General features: G+C 35.2%; 2 protein-coding genes, 1 long non-coding RNA gene and 1 other non-coding gene across 7 annotated transcripts in view; 1 reads left to right on the top strand and 3 right to left on the bottom strand.

Moving 5' to 3' along the window:
* MINDY2 (MINDY lysine 48 deubiquitinase 2) overlaps positions 1–18792 on the top strand; it is a 78838-nt gene extending 60046 nt beyond the window's left edge. Inside the window, exons 7-10 of one of the 4 annotated variants that reach the window (XR_004348636.1) lie at positions 7677–7850; positions 10512–10706; positions 11979–14200; positions 14639–18792. Coding sequence is in view for 3 of the 4 variants with exons in the window: in XM_032624027.1 (XP_032479918.1) it covers positions 7677–7850; positions 10512–10853 (516 nt within the window). In the remaining variant the exon portion in view is untranslated. Of the gene's footprint in view, positions 1–7676; positions 7851–10511 lie in introns of all 4 variants that reach the window. The other 3 variants (XM_032624029.1, XM_032624028.1, XM_032624027.1) reach the window with 3 other exon arrangements.
* Positions 731–2342, bottom strand: LOC116749559 (RING finger protein 11-like). The gene is given in 2 exon segments (XM_032624030.1): positions 731–1873; positions 1875–2342. Coding segments are annotated over 2 exon segments (549 nt in total). The 5' UTR covers positions 2238–2342; the 3' UTR covers positions 731–1687.
* The window catches only part of LOC116749560, a 30272-nt gene continuing 13459 nt past the window's right edge, over positions 2580–19392 (bottom strand). The window contains exon 3 of the long non-coding RNA XR_004348637.1: positions 2580–2976. This is a non-coding gene — a long non-coding RNA (uncharacterized LOC116749560). The remainder of the gene's footprint in view (positions 2977–19392) is intronic.
* LOC116750301 lies at positions 8231–8337 on the bottom strand. The gene has a single exon (XR_004348997.1). It is a non-coding gene; the product is annotated as a U6 spliceosomal RNA (small nuclear RNA).

Raw genomic sequence — 19392 nt, 5'->3', positions numbered from 1 at the left:
AAATTTGCTTTATGTAATTGGATATAAATTAATGAACTAAAACTTAAGCAAGATATATGTAACAATTTAATAGAACCTGATAATCTAATTTCTTTCCATTTTTCTCAAACTCATCGTGGGGCTTATAAGAAAATTAACCAACATAGATACTGCTACAGTTGAATGTTAAATCTTTAAGTGCTTATGACATACTAAATTCTTCTATAATGCAATTATGAAGAACCCTTCAAGAGACTTGTGTTTTATATGTAGAAAAGTGTTAAAGTCAAATATTCAACTCAATATAAAATAATAAGAAACATTTGATTGTTGGGTTGAGATTGCTTCTCCTTTTGCTAATGAATGATTTTTTTAGCTGTAATATCACTGAGTTGAACAAATATGTCACCTTTGAGTACACTAAGAAAAATAAACACATGCTAAATGGATAAAACATTACAACTACATCCTTACTAGACCATCTCTACTTCTAACATTTCAGAAGCTTAGAGATTCAGTGTTCTTATATTAACTGCAAGAAAAAGATAAAAGAGAAATTCCTTCTTTTTTGAGATCACAACTATGAAGCCATGTGGTTATACAAATTCTGCATTTGTGTGCAAAACATGAAACACATTTATCTTAATTCTCCCTGCTTAGAATTGTCAGTCAACTAGCAGGACTGTTCTTCCAAGAAACAGAAACAGAGATGTGTTTTACATAACTTCACTAACCTCAGCACTACAATACAGGGAAGGAGGTCACAGGAAAGAATAAATCAAAATTGTTACAACTGAGAAACTTTTCTCAGTTTAACCATGGTGCCACTTTCATTTTTACATAAGCATGGTGGCATAATTCAAGCTCAATAAATCAGAATTCTTAATGTTTGAAATTTACCTTGACTTTTAGTTATCACCATATTAACAACCAAAATAATTAGGTGAAACACATAGGAAAGGGTAATATTAAATCCCACTTTACTAGAGTTGGTTTCTTGACACATTAACTCATTTTTTTATAGAAAAGGGATAGTGCATCTCAGCTTGCTTACACACTAGGAGATCACTTTGAATTCTGCATTTCCTAACTGCAAACAGATATAGCACTTATAACAGGTTATAAATAAACTGGTTTTCAAGCATAGAGCCAGCCCCAACGATAATAATACACTATTTAAAAATACCTAAGGCAATGAATTCCATTTCCAGTGGAAAAAAGAACTGTACAAACAAGCTTAAAACTACTTTTTTTGTGCCAGTGTTGTAAAATGTAGCTTTTAATAAAACCTTGACCCAAATGCCAGCAACTTGAGAAAAGAATTTGGGTGGGGGGGAAGAAGAAAATTACTTCATTTAGGAAAAACAACCACTATCTTTTTCCTAATCTTCGACATACACAATTTAAACTTATACAGCTGCTTTAACACTTTACACAATTCCTATGTACTGGAGCAATAACAAGATCTAAATACAATTATATTTTTGAACACTGGGTCAAGGCGTTACATAAAAATACCTTCCTACTTTTCCCCCTAAGTTTCTAAAATATCACATACTTTTCCCCAACATCTGCAGCCATTCAGGAATATTTAGGAAACTTTTGTGCGTGATCTTAATCCCTAATCCCTGGCTTTTTGGGCTCAGTGACAAAAGATCAAAACCACCAAAAATGATGGTTCACTTGAAGTCAGATGAGAGACCCTGGCTCAATCAGTCTCGTAGGACGAAAGCAGTGCTGCATCAACGGGCTTCATGCAGGAGGGGCATGTGAAGGATCTCATCAACCAGTTGTCCATACAGTCCAGATGATAGATATGCATGCACGGGAGAAATCGAATTGGGTCACCATGAACAAAGTCCATCATACAGATGACACACTCCCAGATCTTTTTTTTCTGATCCATCTCTTCCAGGTTCATAAACTCCTTTAGGCAGATGCTGTATAAGGCCTATTCTTTGAGCTATCCTAATTTGTTCCTCTTCAGTCAGCTGAGTTGCTAGGTGAGTCTGGCTAGGTGTTGGATGATAGACCGGAACTGGAACTTGTTCCTGATAAGGCCGCGGCGGCTCCTGATCCCGCTCAGTCCCCTCGCCAAAGCTAGCCCGGTCGGACTGAGACTCGTGAAGCAGGGAGATGTCATCCGAAGTGGGGGACTTGAGGCAGTTCCCCATCTTCCGGGGCTGGGGTGTGTGATCTGTGTGCTGTTTTGACAGTCTTCTCCCCTCCATAGACTTTTTAATTAGGCCTTCTGTCATCGCAGAGTCACAGAGGATGTGTGAATTAAATTGATTTTTTCCCTATTATACTTTTTTCCTATTCTTGATTTTTATAATAATTTACCAGTCAACTTCACACTTCTCAACTGTGTATGGATCTATGGTGGGGTTTTTTTTTGCGGTACGCGGGCCTCTCACTGCTGCGGCCTCTCCCGCTGCGGAGCACAGGCTCCGGACGTGCAGGCCCAGCGGCCATGGCTCACGGGCCCAGCCGCTCCGCGGCACGTTGGGATCCTCCCAGACCGGGGCACGAACCTGTGTCTCCTGCATCGGCAGGCGGACTCCCAACCACTGCGCCACCAGGGAAGCCCGGATCTATGGTTTTGATTGCACAGCCTCTCATGACATTTTCTCTGACAGCAGATACTAGTTGACTTCCTGTTTTTGGAAACTCCTCTTATTTCTAGTTTTGTCGTTTACCATTCCTAAACTCTGGACAAATACCTCTTCCATTACTAGCAAAGCAATCAAGTCCAGCTCTTGTTAGTTATTAGTTGTAATAGCACTCTCCATGAACCCTTGATTAAACTATTCTTCCCTCACCGTCCATTGGCAAAAATACATATACCCCTAATTTCTATCTCGTATGTTACCTTGCTCCATGTAATTCCATTTAATCTCGTACAGTTAAACTGGGCAGATCATTTTGGCAAATCCACATTGAGTACATGATCCTACGAAGATCTGTGCTTTTCATCAGCATAACTAAGATTAGGATCTGAAAGTAGCAGGAGGAGATGTTAGTGAGAGTGCACATGCTTTCAGGGCCATTCTTGTGGTTCTAAATAGTAAGATGACTTTTAACCAGACAGGAAATTTGAAAGTATAAAAATGGGCTGTAAATAAATCCGCACTTTCCTAGAAACAGACCTATTTTGGTCTGTTCTGCTTCGGGATTCTTATATATATAACTCTGTATCCACGATCTAGTTATTCCTTTTTATTTTAATGATCCTCCTCCGCTTCTCTAATACTTCCTGCTTGCTCTTTTTTTAAAAAATAAATTTTAAAATTTATTTATTTTTGGCTGCGTTGGGTCCCCGCTGCTGCATGCAGGCACTTTACAGCCGCGGCAAGCGGGGGCCAGCCCTCGCCGCAGCACGCGGGCCCCTCACCACGGTGGCCTCTCCCACCGCAGAGCACAGGCTCCAGGCATGCGAGCCTCAGTAGCCGTGGCCCACAGGCTCAGCATTTGTGGCCTAAGGGCTCTAGAGCACAGGCCCAGCAGTTGTGGCACACAGGTCCAGTCCAGTCGCTTCGCAGCATGTGGGATCCTCCCAGACCAGGGATCGAACCTGCGTTCTCTGCACTGGCAGGCAGACTTCCAACCACCGCACCACCAGGGAAGCCCCCCTGCTTGCTCTTGAGTAAAATAAACTACTGATTCCTTGGCCTCTGTCTAGATCACCTAGCTTCTAGATCTTTGGTTAAATAACGACATCTGCCTAGTTCTTTCCCCATCGTGACTCCCCCTTGATCATCCCTTTCCCATATCAACTTTTATATCCATGTCTTGACTGTTTCCTCTACCACTTGTTTTTAAATTATTGACAACTCTCTGGAGTATATTCGAAACCAAGGTGTTTTTTAAGGTTGGCTTTTATTAGTTTGCTTTTTTACTTTACATTTAAGGATTAGAAGTGAGAGTAGTTTAGGAGATACAGTTCAAGATAAGTACTAAAGCCATATTAAAGAAATAAAATAAGTTTGTCCATTCACTTTTCTCTTCGACTAAGACTATGGTGGGAATTTTTTTTTCCACATAAGGCTACACTTAAGTAAAAATTCACCTAATTTAGATATTTTTAAAAGGTAGTTAATACATCAGAAATTGTCACTTTTTTTTTTTTTTTTTTTTTGGGCCGTGCCACGCACCTTGTAGGATCTTAGTTCCCCGACCAGGGATCAAACCCATGGCCCCTGCAATGGAAGCGTGGAGTACTAACCAATGGACCACCAGGGAATTTCCAAATTGTCACTTTCTTTTCAAAAAAATTTTTAGAGGCGGGAAGGGGAAAGAAATGTGGTAACAGAAAAGTGATTCCAACAGTACAGGCAGAGAGATCCAGCTTTTCCTTTTAAATAAGAGGCAGGAAAAGGAGATAGATAAAGAAACCCAGATAGATTTAGGGGCTGTTCATGTGCCCTGCATTATACTAAGCATTTTACGTTCATTATCTCATTTAATTTTCACAACTTCCCACCTTACATCTGAGAGAACAGGCTTAAAGCCCTGAGTAACTTGCTCAAGACCACACAGCTTGTAAACAGCTCCAGTCTGACTTTTAACTTCACACTCAACAGCTCTGCCTCTCTGGGTGGGTAAGAAAGTTACTTGTAGGTGAGATTGATGTTTGTTAAGTAGGAGTAAAGTTCATCTTTCAATATATAAAATTCCTTAGAAATCCTCTCATCTCACTGATTCTATATCACTTTATAAGAAAAGAAAACTAAGGTCCAAAGACTTTAAATAATTCAAATCCAAGCTAGTTAACCAGAAATATTGAGGCAGTGCTTTCCTCTGTATTTTAAAGGCTGGAATTACTTAATTTTTGTATTACATTATCAGGTTTTCTTCTATTTTACCAATTTACAAAATGTGATAGTATTATGTATATTGTTAATAAAAGTAACGTATATACTCTATATAGAATTATCAGAGTATTTTAGATAGAACAGGTTTTCGTTCAGTCTTCTTTTGTGATTTAATTGCCCATTTTTAAAAAAATTTAAAAAATTATCTAATCTCATTTGTTTTTATGTAATATTAAACATACATTTTATACATTAATAAACAAAATTTAATATATGCATTCTGTATTTTTTTGTGAAATTAATATTTTAGAGACTGGTGAGTCAGATTAAGCAGAAGATTTAAGGCTTAGAAAAGAAAGCTTTGGCTAGATAGTATTAACAAAAGTGCTGGGATACAAAGCAAGAAATATTCTAATATTCTTTTTTGTTGTTGTTGTTGTTGCGGTACGTGGGCCTCTCACTGTTGTGGCCTCTCCCGTTGCGGAGCACTGGCTCCGGATGCGCAGGCTCAGCGGCCATGGCTCACACACCCAGCCGCTCCGTGGCATGTGGGATCTTCCCGGACTCGGGCACGAACCCATGTCCCCTGCATCGGCAGGCGGACTCTCAACCACTGCACCAGCAGGGAAGCCCCCAAGAAATATTCTTGTTGGTGATTTAATTGTAGACTCTCAGGAACAAATGGGCCTAAGGTAGTCAGTACTATACTGACACATGCTTTGTTATTTTAAGTAATAACCAGCATTGTTGACAGTGGACCAGTTACAGACTTTTTTTGATAAATGTCAAGATCTAAAAGAGGAAGAAATTGAGGCTGATGGTCCATGAGAAGACAGGTCACCTATACCAAGAAATGGATACTTTTAGTTAAAACTTTTAAATATTCATGTGCTATGGATGATAGTAGCTTTCAATAGAAACGCTCCCAGAATTTACCTATCCTAAAGTGTCATTTGGAGGAAAATTATTGATATAAGATTATAGTTCCTTCCCAACAAACAACCAATCTATGATCTATACAAAATAAACTGTAAAACTTATATAATATGTTGAAATGCATTGTGATAAGTATAAAGAGAAGGGTCAGATCTATTCAGTGGAAAATTAGTTTTTCTCTTAAATTATCCCAGAACAAGGTAGACCCTAACTGGGTATTAAAAATACGTTAAGGGGCCTCCCTGGTGGCGCAGTGGTTGAGAGTCCGCCTGCCGATGCAGGGGACACGGGTTCGTGCCCCGGTCCGGGACGATCCCACATGCCACACAGTGGCTGGGCCCGTGAGCCATGGCCGCTGAGCCTGTGCGTCCGGAGCCTGTGCTCCACAACGGGAGAGGCCACAATGGTGAGAGGCCCGCGTACCGCAAAAAAAAAAAAAAAAAAAAAAAAAAAGTTAGGTAATGACACTGCATGGGTGAATAAAACATGACTCTGGTCCTCAAGGAGCTTAAAATGTATTAAGAGAGATGATTAAGTAAACAGACAACTGCAATTCAATGTATAAAGTGCTATAATACTGTTAAGTCCAGGATTCTATGAAGTCACATAAAAGGGGCACTAATACCAGAGTAAGGTGGGATCATTACTACCCATGATATGAATCCTTAAGCACTTAGCATAGTGCTAAGCATATGGTAGGCATTCAATATTTGATAAATTGGAACATAACCTGATTTAAAAAACAAAACAAAACATGAGCCTGGACTTAATTTTTTCTTAAAACAATGTCTTTAAACTTTATACCAAAATGTGTTTTTTATGAATCCTTTTCATGTTGCAATAGTAATTTCAGTGACCTTGTAAATTAACCAGTACCTACAGCTGATTCTTGAATGTAACTGCTACTAGACAACAGGAAAGACTTTGTACTTCAGGAGGAGCTGTGTCCCATAGTGCTGGACACATAGTAAATGTTCAAACTACTTAGTTTTTTTTAAAGCTTCAGAATTTATTCAGTAATTCTCTATCCTCACCACCAAATTCTTTAAAGGAATTTCTTATTATTAATTATTAAGATTGTGTATAAGTGAGAACTTGAAAAGTATGGTTCTTGTGCAATAATAAACACTATATTAACCAGTGGGAACTCTGAACAAGTAAATGAAAGTCTTGTCCTTGGCAAATCTGAAATAAAAATGGCTTGCAAATGTTATATGGTATACTAGGGACACTTTACATATGATTGGAATTAAAACTAATGCATATGAGCAATTAGAGATCAATGCTAAATTCTATGGTAATGACTGTAAATACACTATGACTTAATTGATTAATTCAATAAATATTAGGCTCCAACTTTATGATACAGCCTACACTAGGCCCAGAGAGAGATTAAAAAATACAGTCTGGGGAACGAGGAAGAAAACATAATCATTGTACAGTGTGATTTAATGCTACTATAGAAAAAGTACAAAGTACTGTTGGTGTATAAATTAAGAGCAGCTAATGGTGCAGAGAAGGAAAAATTGGTATGAAATGGATTAGTCATATGTGCTTAATTTTTTTAAAAAACAGGCAATATATAATTTTATTGTGACTATATCTTATTTGTTATCTGATGTATTTTTTAGGAACTTGTATAGTATTTTTCTATTTTGTGAAATGAGATTAAAAAACCCCAAGGGCTATTTATAAGTTATGAATTAGTTGAACATGCCAAGAACTCCTATTTCTCATCATACTGTAGTGTACCTTTTATAAACTATATTCAAAGCCAAGTGGATATAATTCAGTGAGCAAATAAGATATCTACTTGGTCAACTATTTAGTATGTTGTGCAGATCTAACTAGTAGGAATAATTATGTTTTAAAAAGATTGTACAGTTTCTCTTAAATATTAACTAGCTTTGATCAACTTAACAGTCCTTTTTCTTATTTCTTATTAAGGGTCTGCTGTATTTGTTGGTAACAGACCAGGGGTTTCTCACTGAAGAAAAAGTTGTTTGGGAAAGCCTACACAATGTCGATGGTGATGGAAATTTCTGTGACTCAGAATTTCATCTGCGGCCTCCTTCTGATCCTGAAACTGTATACAGAGGACAACAAGATCAGATAGATCAGGTAAATTTGTTGTTGTATCTTCTTCATATTGTTTATAAAGTGCTCATTCCTTTCAAATGTGAATTTAGTTATCCAAATGTTTGAACTAAAGATTTGTTCATTAATATACTTGTGAAATTTTCCTGACACTTCCTAAATAGGTAAGTGATTATTCTACATGTACATTAATTGTACACTTTGGTTCAGAAGGCCAGATTATATTGAACTGTGAAGGTCATGGTAAAGAGTTTAAATTTTATTCTAATTGTAGTAGGGAAGGTATGTGAAGTATTAAACATGGAAGTGACATGATCTACTTTACCTTTTTTTTAAATTGAGGTAACATTAGTTTATAACATTATATGTTTCATGTGTATAACAGTATGTTTCTACTGCTGTAAAAAAATATGGAATGCTTCACAAATTTGAGTGTCATCCTTGCACAGGAGCCATGCTAATCTTCTCTGTATCGTTCCAATTTTAGTATTTATGCTGCTGAAGCGAGCACTACTTTACCTTTTTAAAAACCTGCTATGTGGCAAATGCATAGGAAGGACACAGTTGTAAGCAGACTAGCAGTCCAAGCAAGAGGTGATGATGGCTTAGCCTTGGTGGTAGAGATGAAGAGACAAGTACATATTTTTTTTTTTTTTTTAATTTTTTTGTGGTATGCGGGCCTCTCACTGTCGTGGCCTCTCCGGTTGCGAAGCACAGGCTCCGGACACGCAGCCTCAGCAGCCATGGCTCACGGGCCCAGCCGCTCCGTGGCATGTGGGATCTTCCCGGACCGGGGCACGAACCCATGTTCCCTGCAGTGGCAGGCGGACTCTCAACCACTGCGCCACCAGGGAAGCCCACAAGTACATATTTGAGATCTATTTTGGTTAGTCAGAAAAAGTAGAAAAGAGGGAATCTTGAAGATAGCATACACTGGATAAAGAGTAGGGGGGTGTTCTAAGCCTTAGAGTCCAAGGTAAGGAGGAACAGACACTTACAGCAGGAGCTGCACTACTGAGCAGAATTCTTATTTGGAACTGAGACAGATGAGATTTTTGCCTGCTATTGGTTGGTAGGCTTAAAGCCACAAGTGTGTTTATTACTAGAAGTATAACAGTGATGTGACATTTTCCTCAACTGAGGCAGAAATATGTTTATGTTAAACAGTTGGCACATGTTTCGCTGATAACAATTTAAGTGCATAGAGACTGTGTTCATTTAACCATTATTCATTGAGCAGTTGTACTGAGCACTATAACTGCATCCTGGGGACACAAAGAAAAATCATTCAGTCCTGTACTCAAAGATTCTGCAGTCTAGTTGGGGAGGCAGGTATTTGACCAACTAATATTATATGTTAAGTTCTATAATGGTAATTTGAATAGCAAGCTATGAATGGACGAAAGAATACTTGATTCAAACAAATACTGATCTTTCTAAGACTCTTGGCCTTCCTTTGACAAAAGCCATAATAATCAACATACTCATTTTCCTTCAGAAGATATACAAGAGCATGGTTTTTTAAGTGTTACTTAAGAGAAATATACAGGATTTTTCTAACTACTGTGTGTAAAAAATATTGGCACAGGAATGAAGTAAAGCAATAGATTGCCACAGTAATCTAGTTGTAAGGTGTTGAGAATACATGTATGATATTGTCTTTAAAAGTAACAATGGAAAAAAAAAGTAACAATGAAGGGACTTAGCAAAGAGCAGAGTTTGAAGAATTGAGGAGAAAACTTTGAAGGACAAATTCTTGATGTCAGTAAGATAATCATGCTAGATAGTACAAGGTCTTCACAGGCAAGAAGACCTTTTACATATCCTCTGTGGTTATTTAAAATTCTCTTATTTTGAGGGTAGATTGGGGGAGGTGCACAAGAGTAGTCAAGTTTCATTCAGCACTAATTCTTAATAAAAGTGGATGTTTTGTTAGATAATATAACTTTTGACCAAAGATGCATCACTTTCTCTCATAGGAAATAATCTGGGTGTGTGTGTGGGAGGAGAAAGGCATAGTTAAGTAACTGAATATGATTGTATGATGGACAGCTATGTTGGCTTTAAAAATCATCTTTTGGAAGAATATTTAATAAATAATCTTGGGAAGTTCTTACAACCTTTTTTTAAACAGAAGACTTTTATAACATTAAATGGAAAAGAAAGCAGATTATGATAGTTTCAGGGGTTGGGAGATGTGTTTGTGTTTGTATGTGAATATAGAAAAAAATGATTAATATATAACAATTACATATTGTTAACAGTAGTTGGCTCTGTGTAATGATATTATGGTAATCTTAACTTTCTTATTTATGCTTTTTTACTTTGTAACAGTTTTCTACAGACATGTGGTTTTTTCTTTAAGCTTTTCCGAATGCTTTTTACTTTGTAACAGTTTTCTACAGACATGTGGTTTTTTCTTTAAGCTTTTCCGAATGCCTTATATACTGCTTCTAGAAAGAATTTCAAATGAATATTTTAAATATTTATAACAATGGCAACATCACTGAAATAATTTCATACCTCCCAAACAAATATATAGAAAACTTCTATTTTTACATTTACCCTCTGGTATGTTTTTTAAAAGCCACTCTGATAGGTTTGTAGATATAACCCCTATATTCACACACGTTAGTTCTTGGATAAAATCTCATAGCTAACAATGGTTATCATTTAATTTCTTAGGACTATCTTATGGCATTATCTCTACAACAAGAACAGCAGAGCCAAGAGATCAATTGGGAACAAATACCTGAAGGAATCAGTGATTTGGAACTAGCAAAGAAACTCCAAGAAGAAGAGGATAGACGAGCTTCTCAATATTACCAGGAACAGGAACAAGCAGCAGCAGCTGCTGCTTCTGCTTCTACACAGGCCCAGGTAAAAACTAGTGTTCTGATTCTTAAATATAATGATCACTTTAGCAATAAAGAAATTTGTGCTGAGATAAAAACTTTTAAGTTAGGTATTGACTCTGTTAGCATTTTTAGCATCCATGAATTTTATGACATTGTCCTAAGTTTGTGATTATCTTAATATATTTCTAATTTAGTTAATTTTACTTTTTCTGAGGTTCTGATGGGAAGATTTTCCAAATTTATTAAGTTCTTAATAGCTTCAAACAATATAAACCAATTTGAACAAATCTTTCCTATCAATTAGAAGGCAGTATGAGGTACTGCTGGAAAGAATGTAGACTTTGGAGCCAGATAAATGTGGATTTGCATTTTCTGCTTCTGTCTCCCCTTACTAGGTGCAACATGGACAAAGTCCTCTACGTCTCTTAGCTTCATTTTCCCTATCTGGAAAAAAGAAGATAATACTTAACCCTTAGGTTTGTGGTTAAGAATAAATAATGTTAGCATTTAATCCAATGTTTGACATGTGCTAAGTATTCAACAAAGGTTAGCACCTTTCCACTTTCCCCAGCTAAATGTTTTAAGCACTGAAAATGAAACTAAGGGGGTTTCTATTTCTTAAATCTCATTTCATTAAATGAAAAAAATATTCCCCTTCTTTTATGTTTGTACCATGCTAGAACTATTCCTTTGATTTGGGTATTCAAGAAAGCTTGATGCCCTTTAAGAGCTGATGAAACTTTAAATATAGAGGTCTCTATTAAAATAGGTATAACATTTCTATTTCTAGAAATATTGACTACTCCAAGCTTAAAATTTAAAACCTACCATGTTATGATTAGCTTTTCACTAAAAAAGTTCTCTCATTGCACAGAATACACATTTCACACTCTGAGTCCTCAGGGGTTTGTTTCCCTCCTTTTAAAAATCTGTTTATTATAGTATTTAATGAGATCTTGGAAAACTGTTGTAGCTTGCCAAAAGGTGTCACTTTCTTTAACATTTCCTAAACTTTAACATAAGTTATCTTGAATTTGAGTCTTCAGGCAATATAATGCTATATGTTATTTATTGTTTGAAGTTCCATTTACTTAGAATAATGGATACATTAATTATATCTATTCTGAATGATAGAGGCAGTTATTCAGATACCATATCACATAACAAGTCTATACACCAATAGCCTTTTTCCATTAATAATTCATTTCACTCCTGTAGTTTTTCTTTCTAGATAACTATGCTTAAGCATCTTGGAAAAATTGTGGTAATTTTTTCCTGTTTATTTTTCTTAAAGCAAAGCCAGCCAGCACAAGCCTCTCCATCGAGTGGCAGACAATCTGGGAATAGTGAACGTAAACGGAAGGAACCTCGAGAAAAAGATAAAGAAAAAGAAAAGGAAAAAAATAGCTGTGTCATTTTGTAACAAGTGTGGGTCATGTTGGAACCATCTGTATGTCTTCAGAAACAAAACCATAGGAGGAAAGGAAGAAAAACCGATAAATACCGTCTGTGCCTGATTTCCCAATGGATTTTGTTCATGTTTTTCAGGGGAAAGGTTGTTACTTAGTTACAATCAGACTTTTTCAAGTCACACAGTACACTCTTTATGAGCTGGAGTTTCATGTTACAAGTTGAAAATGCTGTGTGTTGTCATTCATGAAAAATAATGCACTTGTAGCCAAATAAGCAAATCACAGCAAATTTGTGTCATAGTGACATTCATAACTCATATCAGTTAGTAAGCTATTTCATCTTCTATTCTAACAATGAATAGTATTCATTGTTTCCTTCCTCAAATCTAAATATTAGCACAATAATTTCTGAAATTAATTTTTACAATGTTAAATTATGATCTAATCCATGAGAAACCAGGGGTTTAATATAGATTTAAAAAGAAAAGAAAAGACACAAATAACAAGAATAAATAACCCTCAATTGTATATTGGACTAGTTCAGCCCTTGAACAGCTTTACCTTTAGGAATGTACATTTTAGATATATCTTGAGAACTAATAATGGAGCTTGGATTTAATTTAGATAGAAAAAAAAGATTTGTATTTCTTTTCCAATAAAAAAAAATTACATAACACCAATACTCATCAAAATCAAATCTTAATAACTTTGTAGTGTTATAAAATTTGAGGAATTTTGAAATCTTTAATAAAGGTTACTTGGACCACAGTTACTATTTATTGATAGTGTGATAAGTGAGTATAAAGAGGAAACCATGTGGATGCTAGGCCTTGTAAATATGGAGATGTAGAAATAGAAAAGGAGATAGTTCAGTGTCTACCTTTTTCTAAAATTACCTTGAACCTTAAATTTTAAATGTTTATTTTCTAGAAAATTAAGTATACTTATTAAAACCAACAAAAAAGCACATTTTTGAAAGGATGTTAGATACTCTCTCAGTCTAGTGGAAAAACATTAGTAAAAATCTGTTAGAGGATAAGAATCTGGAGGAACTTATGTAGAAGCAATCAGATTATTCTAACTTATGAGAACCAAATAAACCTATAACATCTTATAGTGTTTCTAGGATTCAGAAAGAATATTTATTGAACTTTATTATGAGGCAACACATATTTTCCTGTATTTCTATAGTTTGGAAAACTATCCTTAATAGTCCTTTTTATATGCTTTATATTTAAAAGTTTGTTTTAGTCATTTTTGAAAAGACTGTTGCTGCTGCAAGTCGTTACGTGATTTACATTCTAAGCCTCAGTAAATTTGTTCAAGAGCAGCTTAATCTAACCTGAGCATCCACTTGGAGAATGCTTTTTGTGGTCTGGGGTGACAAAAGACTACCAAAAAAATGTGGTCTTGATTTCTTAAGCTATGTCCTTAACATTCTCCGTGATCCAGGACCAGATATAAGATAAATCTATATGTAAAAAGTAAAGTCTTATTTATGGAAGAAATTATTCTAAGGGAAATATCCAGGGTCAAGCTGTATCTTTTACATCCTTCTATATTGCATGTCTGTTTATGTTATACCATTTGTTATTCCTTCAAATTTCATATGCTAGCATGATAAGTCATCAGAGAACCTGTTTGGGGTATAAAACTTTCATACAAAATATTTGGTTAGTCTCTTAATAATAACCCAGAATATGTGTATATTGCTAAAGTAATCAAATGTACTACAGAATTCTCTATTGGCTCAAACAAGTTGATTTTTAGGCCAAGTTTATTCTTGATATCACTCTGTTGGTTAAAGGAGGAAACTCAAACCTCAGTGTTTGTTTTTCCCAGAACAGATAGTAGTGACAGTGCATTATATTTTATTAAGAAGCAAAACAATAAATCCTTAGAAATTTTAAAAAACATATTTGAGGCATATTTTTCCATAATTATATACTTAATTATTTATTGCCCTTGCAACATATATGTGTAGAAGGTATTCTTCTGTTAATTGTTACTGTCTTAATTTGTTCCAAAGATAACACTGCCATTCTGCAGTCCCATTAGAAGAAAAAAAAATTCACTCAAAACCAGCAGTGCTGCTATCAGATAAGTAAATGTCAACGTATACTTATAAGAAATAACTAAGAAATGTAATGTGTTTGTTAATTCAACCTTTTTCTATGTAATATTTCCCAGTCAGGCTTTCTTACATTCCTGGAATTCAGTTTGATATACCAAGAGTAATAATGATAAAATGTTTACTTTGAATACTGTGGGGGAAAATTAAATGTTCAATTCTATTTAAAAAAAAAAACTTCTGAGAGATACTGGTTTCCCATCCTTGAAAGTTATAAAGAATTTAGAGCTATTATGTCTTATTTTGCTCAAGTCAACAAATTACATATTTAGACATTTCATTGTTGGTTTAGGTACACTGGAATTTGATAGTGGTATATTAGTCTTTCCTTCACAGTATTTTATAATGCTTGAAAACTGTTACATGTGCACTGCTAGTAGAAATTAGAACTTAAACATTTTTGTTTTTAAGATTTATAGGCTAGATTAGAGACACATTTGCATCAACCAATCACCTCTTCTGCAACCAGAGCTAGCAAAAGAAGCAGATGAATGAATGGATATGGTCATTGAACTGTCTCATACTTCAAAGACTTTTCCTTAAGGTTAGTGACCAGTCTTTGTTAACAGTATGAAAATTTTCTTCATGTTAATCCCATTGAATCAACAACGCTGTGATTTATAGTATGTTATCAACACTAAAAAATACATCGTGTGTGTGTGTGTGTGTGTGTGTGTGTGTGTGTGTGTGTGTGTGTGTTTCTGAAGCAAGGATCCATGACTTCTAATAGATTCTCAAAGGAGTCTCAGATTTAAGAATCAGCATCACCAAGCTGTTTAAGGCAGCTAAAATTGGAATTGGCTGCTTCCTATAATATGCTGTTTCAGTGTGCATAGTTAAAGTAACTTATTTCATGTTTCAAGATGTCAAGTTAGTAGTTGAATGAGACATAGATTTAAGGTTAAGATTAGTCTTTGGAATATATGTATATATTTTTTGTCTAAAATTTCTAGTATTTGACTACTTATGTTTTGAATTCTTCCTCATACTTCTTGATCTTAGCTTAATTAAGCAAGTTACTATCAGAGATTAGTTGACTGAACCCAACATTAACCATTTTGTACTTTCACAAACCTTAACATTTTGTTTTTAATGAATCACCAACTCAGTTCACAAAGAGACAGAAGATCTTGAGAGGAAAGAGGACTAGAAGTAAAGTATATATTTAAGGAAAGAACTATCATTATTAATGTTGGCATATAAAGCAGATATTTGTAAAATTCTGCTGAAGAAAAATCAAGGCAAGAATTTCTAGAACTGTCCTAAAACAATCTCATTTATTTAAATTTTTTTTAAAAAAAAGCAAAAAGCAAATTGATTGTGTTTCACTTAACTTTCCTATTTCAATGGAGTTATTGTAAAACATGATGGAAAGCTTATGGCTTTTACCTATCACAGAATATTTAGGCATACAACTTAAACTATAATAATAAATTTACTAATGTTTGATAAAATAAGATGGAGGCATTAAAGATGGCATATAGTTTGTATTTTAAGGTATGGGAAATGTGAAATTCTGAATCATTTTGTCTAAAAGCCTGGCTTTTATCTTGCCTTCGGCAAATTTACCATGCCTCAATTTACTCTAAATATCTAAAGGATGCTCATTTTTAGTGCTGTGCACCTTGGAATAAAGGGCATAGTATAAGCACAGGGTATTATTGAAATAATCATAAATATTACACACATCTTTTGTTCTTGAATGTGTAGATTTTTTCCCCCAATGACAATATTTCTAAAGCCAGTTTTTTGTTTTTTTTAATGCTGTCAAAGTTTGTAGAATTATCTTGTCTTTGAGCATGGCACCATCTCTTCCCCCAATTTTTTTTTTTTTTTTTTTTTTTTGCTACGCTGCATAGCATGTGGGATCTTAGTTCCCTCTCCAGGGATCAAACCCGTGCCCCCTGCCAGGGAATTCCCTCTTCCCCAAATGTAGTATTTTACAGTTGCTTTTGTGTTCTGTGGGCTATAGGATCAAAACCAAGAGTATTTTGGGAGTATAAAAGCATTAAAAATCTATTTTTTCTGATATCTTTCATATTTCTAAATATTTAGATTCTCTTTGCCTCTTCATGGAACAAAGTACAATGGGATCAGGTTACTAATACATATATGTAAACATTTTTGCATGGATGGAATTCATTTAGATCTCTTAAGTACTGTCCTTTTTAGGGCTATTTAAATTATTTCTGTTTTTTAAGTGTAAAATGTTATTTGGTAATATACAATTAAATTTCTTTTAGAAAGTGACTGAAAATAGTAAAGTAACGGGCTTCCCTGGAGGCACAGTGGTTGAGAGTCTGCCTGCCGATGCAGGGGACACGGGTTCGTGCCCTGGTCCGGGAAGATCCCACATGCCACGGAGCGGCTGGGCCCGTAAGCCATGGCCGCTGAGCCTGCGCTCCACAATGGGAGAGGCCACAACAGTGAGAGGCCCGCGTACCGCAAAAAAAAAAAAAAAAAAAAAGTAAAATAACTAACCAGAACCAGAGTTCTTAGGTCCTCTAGTAATTGAGTGTCCTTTTTGACTGATGTCCAAAACTTCTAAAGCTCTTGGGAAAACATAAAAAAATTGTGGTTACTATTCTCTAGTGACACATTAAAACTAAAATTATAATTGAAGGCTTCTTGAACAAAATACACTGCAATATAGAGATAATGCAGTCTAAGGAACAAATTGCAGGACCCTGATAAGTTTAATTGATTTTGAAGATCTGTCTAAATTTTAACTCATGCATGTCTTACTTAATCCCATTGTTTCTGCCATTAGTAATTAGAGTTTAATAAATTGCGATACACATATATATTTTTACATGAAGGATTCTAGTTTCTAATTTTACTTTTCTGATCTCAAAAAAATTCAACTCAAAAAACAGGATAAAAGTCTTCAGATATTGCCTCAAGTTTAGCTTTATCCTGTTGAGCTGAGAAAGGATGAGATTTAGATTTGTCTGCTTATAATAGGTATTTTTTAGGGCATGGTACTATCCCAGATAAGGTGTTGAAATACCACGGCAGAAACATAAAATCTAAGCTTTAAACCACAGTAGATTTAAAGAACAAAAAGTTGTAGTATTATTCTATAATGTCTCTACTTCATCTGATATTAATTCTAAGAATTCCTTCAAATCACTTAATAATTTGTCACCATTAACTTTACAAACCTTATATCTATCCTCACTGTAATATCCTATCTTGAGAGGCAGGGGTACCTTTTAGATTAGAGGGTGGACAGAGCAAAATTCTTCTGAAGGTGATCCTGGCTTATTTGGCTCTAGTAGTCCCAACTTTAATAGGAATTCAGTAAACTGAAATACCCATTTAAGTTCCCAAATCAGTGACCTGTCCAAATGAGCATTATAACTGAAATACCCTGAAGAGCAGTTCTAACTAATGAAATGTGTTTTAAGACTAAGACTGGCATTTAATTTGTCCTGTATGTCTCTCAATTTTGTCAGTTTTTGTTGTTTTTTTACATCGTGGTTGTATGAAATAACCATTTTTTTCCAGGGTTTATAGGATATCCTAAAGCTTTACAGATTTTTAAAGATGAGGATTTGAAAAGCTTTCAGTAGTTTTTGTTAAAATGCTATCTTCTCAGTAAAATAACAACTATTGTTTTCACACATCCACATATCACAAGTAGGACAATATGATCGGAGATTGATGTATGATTGCTACCCAACAATCAGCAAAAGGGATAATCTTCACTTGTGAAACTTCAGAGGTACCCTGAAAGTCATTTCCTAAAGTTAGTGCATGTGAGTCTTTTTTCCTTGAATTGTGCAAAATAATTGGCTTGTGGCACATATTTGGAGGAGTAGCAAGTGAAATGGTATAGTGACTGCAGAGAAAGTGATCTTGAAATACAACAAGAAAAAAACAAATGTTCTTCTTCCACTTTATTGCCCATCTGTTTGGGTCAGGAGGTTGCTATAATAGAGCTCTATGCCAGGCCAAGAATGGCCAATTGAAATAGAGTTCTCAAAGAGTTTAAATACATAGATTGTGTATGAGTGCCTATTTTTTTTTTTCTCCTTTTCTTTACTATCTTAATGCCCTTTCTACTTCTGAAATAATTCATCTGTTTTGCTTTATGACCAGCTTTAATTCTAGTTGTAGAATGATAGCAACCCTAGAGGTTGATAGAAAAGAGCATTGAAATACATTTTTTGAATAAAGACACTTAAAAGCATCTACCCAGCTTAGGGTTGAACTGAATTTCTATGAAAGAAAGTTATTGTTTTATATGCTAATTATACTAAAACCATTTGATTTTAAAAAGTAAGTCTTAAGTTTCAGAAGTTTCACTTTTGGAGGATACTCCTAAAAAAGGCATATTGAACACAGATGGGAAAATATAAAATATTTCTGAAAGAATTATTCAGTATTATTCAACGTTTAATTTCATGTTTGTTATTGTACCACAAGGATAGCGTCATTCTTGGATTAAAATGTTGGATTTTTGTTAATATACTTAAATCTGTAACCAGTGGTAACACCCTTAGTATTTTTTATTATAGATTATATTTTATTTCAATAAACTTTGATATTTAGACCAAAAAGTCTTTCTGCTATATATATTAATCTCATTAAGCTACTTCTTACAAATGTTAAGAGTGGGGAAATGGGGAATTGACATTAATTCACATTTACTTAGGATTAACTCTTATCATACTTGGACCAACTCTTGATAAAGACAGTGCTTTTCCCTCAAGAGACAGTGAACAAAGAAACAATTAACTCTAAATTATATAATAGTTAACTACCTGATCCCAGTGGTAGATTTGTTATATCTGATACTTCTATTCTCTTGGAGGACTAAGTTAGCAAGAACTGAGGAGGGAATATTTTCTCTTTACACCATGCCAATCCTAATATAAAGTTTTTTGTCCAACAGTTTTTCTGTCCAACAAAGTTTTTGTCAGCCGATGTCTGGCATTTCTCTGTGAAAGCTTTCTTTCTTTCTTTTTAAATTATTTATTTATTTAATTTAGGCTGCACCAGGTCTTAGTTGCAGCATGTGGACTTCTTAGTTGCGGCATGCATGTGGGATCTAGTTCCACGACCAGGGATCGAACCTGGACCCCCTGCGCTGGGAGTGCAGAGTCCTACCCACTGGACCACCAGGGAAGTCCCTGTGAAAGCTTTCTTAGACTCCCCAG

Source organism: Phocoena sinus, chromosome 2 (assembly GCF_008692025.1).
Source record: "Phocoena sinus isolate mPhoSin1 chromosome 2, mPhoSin1.pri, whole genome shotgun sequence".
Classification (NCBI taxonomy): domain Eukaryota; kingdom Metazoa; phylum Chordata; class Mammalia; order Artiodactyla; family Phocoenidae; genus Phocoena; species Phocoena sinus.
Note: the sequence above shows the minus strand (reverse complement) of the source record. Positions and strands in the feature narration are given on the sequence as shown.